Below are 12,609 nucleotides of genomic sequence, written 5' to 3'. Positions count from 1 at the left end.
ATGCCGCTGGGAATTCATCCGTCCCAACTTTGTGTTTCGACCTTTCAGACTCTCTCATCTCTGTATCTAATTCTCTGAAATGCATCGCTTTGCTGTGCTGTGGCGCCGCTGCTCCAATCAGATGTCAGTGCGTCAGAGGCGCAGTTGTCTGCGTCAGGAGCGCCTGTTGAGAGTCGCACCGAACACGTACAAGCTGTGGGCAACTTTTACTGCCTTATTTACTATTGCAGACTTGGCGTGAAAACTGATTTATAGACACTGACAAGTCCCAGTTGAATGTGTGACAGTGTTTGCTGAGAGCCAACAACTTTTCAGTCCCCGCAGAGGTCAGTGTGTCGTCACGCCTGAGCGCACAGCTCACATGTGGGCTGTATGGGCAGCTGAGTGACCCGCTGCGTCCTTCTGTCACCGTGATTTGACACAAGCTGGAGGACGGTGAACGCCCTTTTTTTTTTTTTATTATTTATTTTTACAGATCAGGTTTTTCATTTCTAAAGGATAGCCAGCAGCAACAGGAGAGGAACCTGTACGTTTGCGGCAGATGGAGCCTCCAGTCAACCCGGGAGACCGCCCGGTGGAGTTGGAGTTAACGGTGGAGAATGTGGAGTCGGTAAGTTACTTCATCAATTATCAGCCAATTCAATAGATGACTGTTTATTGAATTAGTCCTGCAGGTATGTAACCGCATTAATGTGATTAAAAACAAGCAAGATAATCTGAATACATAGTTTTCTGAAAAATAATTGTTACTGCATCATCCTGTATTAATCTAATATTTATTATTTGTTATAATAATTGTAAAATAACTGCAGTTATCATCAATAAACTTTTTTTACTTTAATAATTGTAGTTTGATTATTGTGGTTTAATAATTGTGGTTTAACACAGGGAGATTAGACAAACTGGACCATTTGTAACATGATACCAGCAATAAGCATATGCTGTCCTAATAATAACTAACACCATGTGCTTTGGATTAGTTGCTATGACAACACATTTTTTTTTACTCTATTCTAACAATTGGTCATCTTGTATGCACGGTTATTTATTTAAAGTGATTTCTATGTGGGAGTAGTACTATACAAACCTCCTCATTCAAACTAAATAGGAAACATGGATGATTTCTGTTCTATCACAGTCTTCTCATCAATATGTACCAGTGTTTCCAACAGCAATTACCACATTGCTTACTTTCCCTCTGCACTGGCATGTCCTTCCTCCCCCAGGCTCTCTACCAGTTGTACTTTGATCCAGACATGGAGCGTAAGAACGTAGCCCAGAAGTGGCTGACCCAGGCCCAGGCCTCTGCACAGGCATGGCAGTTCTGCTGGGCCCTGCTCAGCCCTGACAAGGTCTGTAGTCATGGTTCTGCTCTACAACCACTCCAGCTAGACATATTATATTTTCCACTATTTCTCGAAGGAACACTAGGCAGCATGAATGTCAGAGTTTCCCCACAGAATGCAGATCAGAACTGAAAAACATGGATATTTAATGTGTTGAGTTCAAAGCCGTTTCCTCATCTGCTAGAATATGGTCACAGTGTGAGTGTGTCTTTCTACAGATCCCAGAGGTTCAGTTTTTTGGTGCCAGCACCCTCCACACTAAGATATCCCGTCACTGGAGCGACCTCCCTACAGACCAGCACGAGAGCCTCCGGACGCAACTCCTCTCCCACATCCTACACTTCTCCTCGGGGCCCAGAATGGTGCTGACTCGTCTGTGTGTCGCCCTCGCCTCTATGGCTCTTAACCTAATTCCCCAGGCCTGGTCCCAGCCTGTGGCAGACATGGTGAGGGCGTTCCAACCGCAGAAACCCGACCCTGAAGATGGTGCAAAGGCCTCTCAGGACCCCCACGCACACTGTCTCGCCCTGCTGGAGCTTCTCACCGTCCTTCCAGAGGAGTTCCAGAGCAGCCGACTGGCTCAAGCGCACCGTGGCCAGCTGAGGGAGGCTCTGGCCGGGGAGTGGGCGGTGGTGTGTCCCATGCTGCGACAGCTCCTGCAGAGCCAGGACTCTTCGAATCAGGTGAAGGAGAAAGTGCTGCGCTGTCTGTCCAGCTGGGTGGGGCTGGATGTGCCGCTGGGGGAAAGCCAGGAGCTGGTCCAGGACTGTTTCACTGCGCTGTCCAACGCAGAGCTGTTCGACACCGCTGTGGAGACGATAGTTAACGCCATCTCACAGCCTGACTGCCAGAGGTGAGAAACACACAACGTTATGAGGTGACGTTAAGTTTATACTGTGTGTGTGTGACTCATAACATTTGTGTGCAGTTACGTTAATGCTCTGGTGAACCTGATGCCTCTGGTGCTTGGTCTCCATGACCAGCTGAAGACGGCAGCCCAGGACGGGGACATGGAAACCTCACATGGAATCTGTCGCATTGCCGTTGCTATGGGGGAAACACACTCCAGGTACACACAGATGGACACACACACAGCCCCTCCTTCTAACCAGGCCTCATTATTAGTCTTTTATTGCTTAATTTGTTTGTGTCTGACAGGGTTTTGTTGGAACAGGTGGACCACTGGCAGGAATATCTGGCTTTGGTTAATATGATTCTGTTCTGTACTGGCATCCCTGGACACTACCCTGTCAGTGAGACCACAAGCTCCCTCACACTCACCTTCTGGTACACTCTGCAGGTATGGACACTCAAGTAAAGATAAATAGAGGTTTTATGTTTCCATTAAGTTGATCTTTTTCCACATAAAATGTTTGTTTCTCCTTTAGTAAGAAATCACTCCAGTATGGTTTAACAAAGGATGTATACATTAGGTTTTGGTGGTAGGGTGGATTATATGGATTTAAAATGTGTATGTAGTGCTAAATCCCAAACTAAGACATCTCAGGGCACTTAATACAGGAATGCAACAATTCAGAGAATTGTAAAAAAACGACCATTTAACAGGGAAAACCTCAGACAGAACCAGGCTCGGAAGTGGCCAGTCATCTGTTTGAGCGGTTAGGGTGAGGGGAGAGCAGAGATGACAGATGTAAACTTCAGCTGAGGCTCCCAGGGAAACCAGATGGATGAGGCCGTGGCGGGGAAGAGGAGGGTTGCATCAGGAGGTGTGAGAGACAAAATGACAGAATTATGATGACATTTAAAGAATAGGGACACGAAACTGATCGGCTCAAGAATGCAGGGAGAAATTGTGCATTGTGAAAATGAATTGATGACAAGATTATGAATGAGTGATTTGACAACGTGGTAAAATGAAAGAAAACGTAGCAGGAGGATGAGCACATGTTGACCGACAGAGGAACGAAGATTAAACACGAGGGAGCAGATCTTCCTCATTGAATTTACACAGAAGCTTTATTTTGTTATTTTTTCTAAAAATTTCAGGATGACATTTTGTCATTTGAGGAAGACAGACAGGCAGTGTACCTGCAGGTCTACAGGCCGGTTTACTTCCAACTGGTGGACGTGCTGCTCCATAAATCCCACTATCCCTCCCAGGAGGAATATGACTCCTGGTCGTCTGATGACAAAGAGCAGTTTCGAATTTACAGGCAAGACAAGAAACTGATGGAAGTTTTTAAGAAGCTTTAAAGCTGAATTTCAGTCAAAGCCTTTGGAGTTAGAACACTTCATTTTCTTTCCAAAGTAGGAACTTAAAATACAAACCTGTTCCCAAAAAAGGCGAAATGCTGTGTAAAATGTACATAAAAACCAAACGCTATTGGCAAACTATGTAAACCCATATTAAATTGAAAATAGGCCAAAGACAACATATCAAACGTTGAAACTGAGAGATCGTATTGCTTTTTGAAAAAGATGTGCTCATTTTGAATTTGATGGCATGGTCACATTTAGAAAGAGATGGGACAGGGGCATGTTTACTGCATGACTTCTTCTTTTAACAACACTGTAAATGTTTGGGAACTGAGGAGACCAGTTGCTGGGGTTTTAAAAGTGAAATGTTGTCCCATTCTTGCCTGATATAGGATTTTAGCTGCTCTAAAGTTGTCTCCTTTGTCATATGTCATCTTGAACCCCTTCCCCTTACTGACCTGTTGCAAGTTAACCTTATTACTATGTTTCTTTTATTACGATTATTTCTTTTAAGTTTTTCAAAGCGTGTTGCTTCCATCAAATTCAAAATGAGCATACAAGTTTTCATAAAACAATAACATTTCTCAGTTTCAACATGTCATATGTTGCTTTTATTCTATTTTCACTTTATTTTTGGTTCTACATGACTTACAAATCATCACAATCTGTTTTTAGTTACATTTTACATAGCGTCCAAACTTTTTTGGGTTGTATTTCAGTTTGATTAAAATGTAGTAACAGACATGACAAAAAGCCTGGCAGTGGGGCTGTACTTAGCACAGCAATCATTTAAGGTAGCGTTAGTATGTTCAAATGCACACCATAATAATGCGAGAATAGGATGTTTAGCAGAATGACGTTTGTCATATTTACAACTCTGTTGTCTCGGCTATTTGCTCTGCAGGGTAGACATCTCTGACACTCTCATGTACGTGTATGAAATGTTGGGAGCCGAGCTGCTCAGTAATCTCTACGACAGGCTGGGCAGACAGCTGATGGACCCTCAGCAGTCAGCAGTATGGCAGGTAATGTAATTAACAACTCCCACTGAGGCACTGAGTGTGAAAGTAGATGATCATACCTGTACAGCAGTGAATAACATCCAGGGATGTCATGCGGTGACAACTTCTGCTGTGATATCATATTGTTAGAGCCACGTTAAAAACACAAATACATTCTGTCCGGTCAGCACAACTATAATAATAAGCCAACCAGTTGATCTGAGTGCTGCGCAGGAGAACTGAACTAATTAGTGCAGCTAATTGCAACTAAATAGCAGTCGACGTCTGGAAAAGAAAGTGTCTCAATTTCTGTCATCCATCTCTGTCAAACTGTCACTATGCACATTATATTTTTCTACCTGGTCAGATATCTGTTAAAATATGGACACAAGGCAATCACAGGCAGTAGACGTCAACATACTCGGCAACACATGCTTCCAGTGTAGACAGGAAGTTAAAAGATAACATTAGACTGAAGAGACAGAGGTTGGAGCATTTTCCTGTTTCTGAAATGCAAGGGCACATCTCAGTTACCTTAACTAAATCCACGTTTCCCTCCCTTAGTCCTTTTCACTGTAAACACAAGTCCAGATGAGGGGAAATAGCCTTTGTGAGGAAAGAGGAAAGGAGGAACTATAATTGTAGCGAAAAGAGCCTCAACGGTCAAGAGAGTTTGCACAGACAACGAGACATTCTGTCCAAATAAAAATAAAATCACATGATGTACTGCAACATGACCAAAGTCAATGTAAAATACTTCTGCATGTTTTCCCTTTAGTCACATTCATTAAAAACCTGTATTTTGTGAACAAATCCATTAAACTACAGTTTGTAAAGTTGCTCGGATAACTCAGCAATGCTTTATTGTTGGTTTTAGTAGAAGTTGTAATCATATATGTTGTAATATACATATATCCAGTCCAACGTCTACAAATGGTTCACGTACTAAAACATGTCATTTCACTGATTATTTTGAGAAATACGTTGCACCCACATAAATTTGACCAAACATAAACCATCAAAAACAATATCTTCTTATGTCTTTTATATACAGTTGATGCTTCTGAATGATTTAATTTAGCTTTTCTAGACAATTAATTTTATTTCCCCTGTGTGGTTTGTCATTTTATTGTTACTGTAATATGCTTCATCCTATTTAGTCTTATCTGAGCACAGATGTGACATGCAAAGTAGCTTGTATTAGTGAGTGACAGGATTCAGCACAAACATGTATCAGTTGTCACTGTCATCTGCAATCATTTCATTCCTTCTTCCTGGTTGTGTAGCTGCTGCCACCTCTCTCCATGTAACATCACGTTTTGTTTCTCTCCACCTTAAGGACACTGAAGCTTTGTTGTTCGGCTTTCAGTCCATAGCAGAGACCATAGATGTGAACTACTCGGATGTTATTCCTGGTCTCATCGGTCTGATCCCCAGAATCAACATCAGCAACATCATGCTGGCCGACACCGTCATGTACACTATAGGTACAGACACCTGTTTTCTATTCTATACTGGTTTATTGTCGATTTAAATGTATCTAACAACTGATTTGTGCTCATTTATCATTCATATATCTGCTCTGTCATATGAACTTTATTGTAAAATCCCAAATTCCTTCATCTCCCTTGATTTAGGGTCACTGGCTGAGTGGCTGGCCGACCACCCGGTGATGCTGGGTGGTATATTACCCATGGTGCTTCAGGGCCTGGTGAAGCCGGAGCTGTCTGTGTCCAGCGTCTCTACGCTGAAGAGGATCTGCAGGGAGTGCCGGCACGACCTCGGCCCCTACGCTCAGGACATCCTAACAGTGTCACAGGTCAGACACATAACCTCACACAGTCGCAGGACGTCGGTCACATGTGGTGTGACTGATGTTTTTGTGTTTGTTTTTTTTTTTTCTGTAGGATGTACTGGTAAAAGAAATCCATAAGGTGAGTAAACAGGCGTCAACATTAACACTTTCATATTATTTTGTACACATCCTTCTCTCTTAGGGCAACACTTATGATGTGTATTGTGTATCTATGTGTGTGTCAATGTGTTTGTGTGTGTGTGCAGAGCAGCCAGTGCATGTGGCTCATGCAGGCGTTGGGTTTCCTACTGTCCGCCCTGCCATTGGAGGAGATTTTAGGCCGACTGCACCTGCTCATCACCCCTCACGTCCAGCAGCTGGATACACTGGCCCAGCAGGAGGTAAATAAATAATAACTACAAATACGGGTACAAATAAAGCAGGCTGTATCAAGTGCATTATTATTATTTGGATGTTCGATGTAATTTAGTAAGAGTTTTCAGACTGAAAAACAAAGCAATTCTGCATCACCAGGAAAGCGTGGGTGTTGTTGGCTGTCAATAGTCTAACAACCTCCACAATTGTCATCATGTTTTAATTCAAATGTTCCTTAAATCCTGCATGAAAATGTGTGACACTGAGTCCTCTCCACTTCAAACCAGTTATAATGAAACGCAGATAGAACAATCTATTACAGTAAATGAACAAAACTGTTATGAAAGTGTGCTCACAGGCACAAAAATATGTATTTGTTACATAATGTAAACCACTAATAATAATAATAGTCAGTAGTAGTACTACTACAGTAGGAGTACTACATCCTTTAAAAAAAATCTTCTCTTATCCCCCAAAAATCTTCAGTTCATCAGACTGCGGTGCTCTTTTGTAAAGAGTACAAAGAGCATTTCAATGACACTATTATTCAGAGTGACCATCAGGAGTTCACGGTCTGTGTCTGAAATGACTCAGACACTCACGGTTTCCTCTTTTTGCATCATCTGACACAAATTTCACAGTAACAACAGTAAAATCGCTCTGGCATTTATCAAAACGTGTCTACTATTTATTCTCTTCATCTTTTCCCTATAGCCTAATCCCACAAATAAACAGAACATCATCCACATCCTGGGCATGCTGTCCAGTCTCTTCACCACTCTGGACATCAACAGACAGCCAGACAGCTTAGAGGAAGGACCCGGTCCTGCACTCACACCCTCTCCAAGCACACAAAACCCTGTAAGCGCAGAGAAAAACGACAACACACCTTCATAAACCACTATTATATGAGTTTAAAATGTATAATTTTGCTGAGATCAACCTAAACTTCATATGATCTTGTTTTTACTATCCTGTCTATATCAAAATAAATTCTGTATTTTTTGTGTGTGTGTGTTTAAATTCAGATTGTGGTAGTGCTACAACAAGTGTTCACTCTGATCCAGACCCTTCTCAGCAAGTGGCTCCATGACTCAGAGGTGGTAGAGGTAGGAGGGTTTTCACTGCCTCCATAAATATGTATGTGTGTATCTGTGCATACATGATCTATCTATGTATGCGTGTTTAATGACTCACACTTGCTCACGGCTCTCTTTTCTCTCTCCCCTCCCCTCCAGGCAGTGTGTGGGGTTTTTGATAAATCAGTTCGAACCCTCCTACATGATTTCGGGCCCATGGTGGCTCAGCTGAGTGAGATGCTGGGCCAGATCTACAGCGCCTTCCCACAAGCCTCGGCTCTGGATCTGGCATGTCAGGTACACCTCCACAATAAAAACACATTTTCCCTCCGACTCTAATGAAGACTGTCTCGTGCTACCGAGATCACATGTCCGTCTCTGTTTTGTTTTTCTTAAAGATGGTTCACATATTTGCTGCAGAGGAACATCACCTCTCAAACATCAGAAGCCTCACTGAAGTCTTGACTTCCACCACGCTCACTATATTTCAACAAGGTAATAAACGTCTGCGGAGAAATGTCTGCTTGTTTTAAACGGTGACTCGTCTCATCCTGTATTTATGTGGCAGGTCCGAGGGATCATCCTGATATTGCAGAGTCGTTTATGCACCTTCATGCTCAGGTTGGTTGAGCACACCTGCCCATCTTCATGCACATCTGGATCAGACATCATTGTCTATAACTACGGTACCTGTGTTCCCTCCACTGTTAGATCCTTAAAAGGAAGCCGGACTTGTACCAGTCTGACCAGTTAGATATTAAAGCGCTGTTTTACTGTGGTAAGTAACAGTACATATTTATACTGTATACAGAAATAACAAATGTGGGAATAATAGTTTGAACATCTTTGGGATTTATAAAAAAATAAATGTATACTGTGTTTTTTTAGGGATTCTGTCAATCAAGTTCCCAGAGACACCCACAGTAAAAGCTGCCAGTCTGTTCTTTGTAAGTCAACGCAGAAATGTGCAATAATTAATATTACACCAAATTTCTTCTCTAAATTCAATTCATCATTCATCATCTCAGACAGTAGTGGAAGAAGTATTTACATCGTTTACTTAAGTGAAATTACCAGTCCGGCAATTTAACACTGCTCCATCACAACTAGTGATGATAATAATGATTCCTGGGAGAGGACAGAAGAAAAAACAAAGTTCTGATCCACAAATCCATTTTCAGTTTTTTAAAAATATTTTTCTCTTATCTCTGTTTTTTGATGAGATGTTGAAATTGTTTTTAACCCTCCTGCTATGTTTGTTTCTTATGTACAGCAATGATGTTCCCGGGTCAATGTGACCCGGTGCATGTTTAATCATCCAAAAGTTGTCAGAAACCAAAAAAAATCCTAATAAATATAGTTTGTACCTCATCACCAACACCATTACTAACAATTCAATCAGTTTTTAGTGGAATGGAGTTATTTACCCCTCCATACATCATAGTTCAATTAGGATAACTCACTCGTTTTCATGAAAAATTAATTTTTTTTAAATGTATTTTTTTAGGTACACTGGAAAAACCTAGATATAAATTGCATTAGTCTACCATAACATGTATTTTTTCCTAAATTGTATTTGCATTTTGAAATTTTCTTTTTTTCATGGGGTGATGTAGATAAATAGAGATGAGACACCTCTGCTGTTCAGGGTCATGTTGACCAGCTCACTCAAAATCAAGCCAAATGAGTCATAAGGATTGAGTTTCATCCAGCTCCTTCCACTTCTCCCCCAAAACACGTGTCCCTTCTAGATTAGTCATTTCTAGAATGACTTTCTGTATTGAGTTTTGAATGACCAGCTCAAAAGCTGACTTGATGTCTGTGACACGAGTCACCGCCATCCTGGTTGGGCCTGGCACTGTCTTTACAATATTTTCGGCAGACGGTCTCGGCTGATGTGTATTGGGTGAGGATGACCGCTGTATTTCACGATTTTTTTTGACACGAATGTCTCGCTTGGAGGAACAGGTCTATCACATTCCTCATCTGATGGTTCATAATCAGTCCCATTATAATCTGAATTGACCTGAAGATGGTCTTCATCTTCAGACACATCCTCCTCTGTTTCACTGTCGTGATCAAGGATGTGCTCCAGAGCCTCCAGGGCTGTCGTCCTTTTGTTTCTGTCGCTCATGTTGTCCTCCAGTAAGCTGCTGTGTATACTCTGCAGAGTGTATAGTTGGTAGGACTCCTAAGCAACCATTTTGTATGTTTCGCCTCCCCCCTGCTAAGTGTGGGCGCAGTTTTCCTGCGGGGAAAAAAAAGGTTCCTGTCAAAATAGAATCTGTATTTCTCGCACAGGTGGGGGTAGTTAGAAAGAGAGTGTATGTGCGAGATTGGGATGAAATAGGTTGAGAGAAATGGGGTGAAACATGGTGGGAGGGAGTAAGAAAGACTGTCTCACATTTTCAATGAAAGAAATGGTCTAAACTTGACACTTTTGACCCCTTTCAGCCTCCACTTTAACTGTCGGGTCAAATTGACCCGAACATCATCTCTGTAATATAAACCTGCAGGGAGGGGTTGCAAATACATGATTTTTTTTAAAATTTATTTTACGTTGATTACACTAATTAAGGCAAGCAGAAGAAGTTTGATACAGAAAAAAGTACTTTAAAATATTTTCTCTAGATTTTCAAACTTGGAAACGGGTCAATTTGAAGTGCAACATAACAGGAGGGTTAAATGAAATGGTGTGAAAAGTTTATAGGGAAAATTCAGTTTGTTGGAGCATTTAAGGGGCGGCACAGTGGTGCAATGGTTACCATTATGGCCTCACAGCAAAAAGGTTCTGGGTTCAAATCCGGGGCCTTTCTGTGCGGAGTTTGCAGGTTCTCCCTGTGCCTGCGTGGGTTCTCTTTGGGTACTCCGGCTTCCTCCCAACATCCAAAAACATGCACCTCAGATTAATTGGTGGTTCTACAAATTGCCCTTAGGTGTGAATGGTGTTAGTTTCCGTCTGTTTATAAGTGTTGGCCCTGTGATGGACTGGAGACCTGTCCAGGATGAACCCTGCCTCCACCCAAAGTGAGCTGGGATAGGCTCCAGCTCCCCCCGTGACCCTGCTCAGGATAAAGCGGGTATAGACGATGGATGAATGGATGGAGCAGTTAAAAACTCAATGACATCTGTAATGTGACCCAACTACTCCAATTTTTGTAAGACATCAGAGGACAAACGGGTTGGGGACAACTGGTTTAATTTCACAATATGTTGTGTTTTAAAAGCTCGTTATATTATCCATTGTGTGGATGTTAACGGTGTCAAATCCTTACGTGAAAAGTAACAGCAAAGCTGTCAGATAAATGTAGTGGAGTATAAAATGCAATATTTCCCCTCTAAAACGTAGTGTAGCGGAAGTATAATGTAAATACTCAAGTACCTCAAAACTGTACTGAAGTACAGGACTTGTGAAAATGTACTGAGTTACTTTCCGCCACTGATGGCAGAAATGATCTTTTGTCTCTGGCAGACAGAGTTCCTGAGTCGCTGTAAAGACATGCCCTCACTCAGTGACGTGCTGCAGAGGGACGGAAAGCTCCTGACAGAGACTATACTCCAGGTGAACCGCTCTTTAGATCCCAGAGGAAAATATCCATCATCAGAGTGCACCCACCGAAACGTATTCAACTCAGAGCATGCTTTTTGTTCCTGAGATGGAGTCTAATATAAAACAGGCTCCACCACACTCTCTTCTAATGGCAGCGTATTGTACATTTTTTTATTCCTGCCTCAGGCGGTTGGAGGCGGCTCTCCTCGCAGTCTGACGGAGCCCTTCTCTGAGGTTCTGCTGAATCTCAACAGACACTGTCCCGCCCTGCTGTCCCAGTGGCTGAAAGAGACACTGCAGACGCCGGGGTTCCCCTCGGCTCAGGTCTCCGCAGAGCAGAAACTCACCTTCAGTCAGCAGCTTCTAAGGTAAGAATAAAACTGTTAATGATGTATACACTACACAGCTTTAACAAACCTTTTTACATTAACAATGGATGGTATTGTGCATTTCGACATCTCTTAGCTCATTATTTTGGCTCTCTGGCCACAACGACTGCTTTTTCTGCCTGTTTTGCTTTGGAAAGCTGTTGAACAAGGTGGAGCAGCAATCAGCCAAACTACTAAGTTCCTATTAGGAGCTGATGCCAAGCTAAACAGAACTAAAAAATACTTTATACACAATATAAAAAGCATGCATGTCCATAATTAACAGTAAAAACAGGTGGTCACATGTTAAACACTGAACTGCAGGGAATTTTTTTTTAAAAACACGCTAATCATAAACTACTGGCTTATATAGAAAATGATTTACTTAAAATGACAAACACTTTAACATTACTAACTCTATGACAGGATTTAGGTGCTGTCTTCCCAATATTATGCTTTTTTTTTTTTCATTTTTTTTTTTCATATATCTCAGTCAACGTTATCTTGTCATTTGTGTCTGTCTCCCAGGGAACAAACCAACAAACGCTGCGTTAAGGACATTGTAAAGGAGTTCTCTCTGCTCTGCCGAGGTCTGCAGGGGTCTGGATACTCAGATTACTAGTCAGAGCTGCTTGTATTTCTTTACTTTGAGAAGAAGAAAAAAAAAAAACCCACCCAAATCTGAATCTGTTTCAGCAATACTTGGTGCCATAAGACTGTTCAATTAGGCAGGTGACACTGGAAAACACAACACTTGGACTGAACCAACTCCAAACGAATTAAATGGACTGTTATCATGATAAAAGAGTCTCTGCAACATGTTTTTAATTAAAACACCTCTGTCAGTTTTAAAGCAGGATCCTCTATCTCTCTGCCAA

General features: G+C 41.9%; 1 protein-coding gene across 1 annotated transcript; it reads left to right on the top strand.

The window, feature by feature from the left end:
* The first annotated feature begins 79 nt into the window (after positions 1-79).
* On the top strand, positions 80-12,535 carry LOC138635686 (importin-13-like). Its single transcript, XM_069723282.1, has 21 exons — positions 80-610; positions 1,227-1,352; positions 1,565-2,199; positions 2,275-2,415; positions 2,505-2,646; positions 3,354-3,520; positions 4,468-4,588; positions 5,904-6,051; positions 6,202-6,383; positions 6,472-6,498; positions 6,626-6,760; positions 7,449-7,595; positions 7,763-7,843; positions 7,973-8,110; positions 8,212-8,308; positions 8,382-8,434; positions 8,525-8,591; positions 8,702-8,760; positions 11,286-11,375; positions 11,550-11,731; positions 12,260-12,535. The coding sequence occupies exons 1-21, from the start codon at positions 542-544 to the stop codon at positions 12,351-12,353; spliced, it is 2,901 nt and encodes a 966-aa protein (XP_069579383.1). The 5' UTR covers positions 80-541; the 3' UTR covers positions 12,354-12,535.
* Positions 12,536-12,609: the final 74 nt, after the last annotated feature.

Source organism: Brachyistius frenatus, unplaced genomic scaffold (genome assembly GCF_029030835.1).
Source record: "Brachyistius frenatus isolate BFR_SWC_R1_liver_20210118 unplaced genomic scaffold, ASM2903083v1 Contig_322, whole genome shotgun sequence".
NCBI classification, from domain to species: Eukaryota; Metazoa; Chordata; class Actinopteri; family Embiotocidae; genus Brachyistius; species Brachyistius frenatus.
Note: the sequence above shows the minus strand (reverse complement) of the source record. Positions and strands in the feature narration are given on the sequence as shown.

Excerpts from the sequence above, each read along its gene's own strand:
- LOC138635686 (XM_069723282.1), top strand. The coding sequence starts at position 542 with ATGGAGCCTCCAGTCAACCCGGGAGACCGCCCGGTGGAGTTGGAGTTA. Across the intron at positions 6,052-6,201 it reads CACCGTCATGTACACTATAG|GGTCACTGGCTGAGTGGCTG; the intron begins GTACAGACACCT and ends CCCTTGATTTAG. Across the intron at positions 8,435-8,524 it reads TTATGCACCTTCATGCTCAG|ATCCTTAAAAGGAAGCCGGA; the intron begins GTTGGTTGAGCA and ends CTCCACTGTTAG.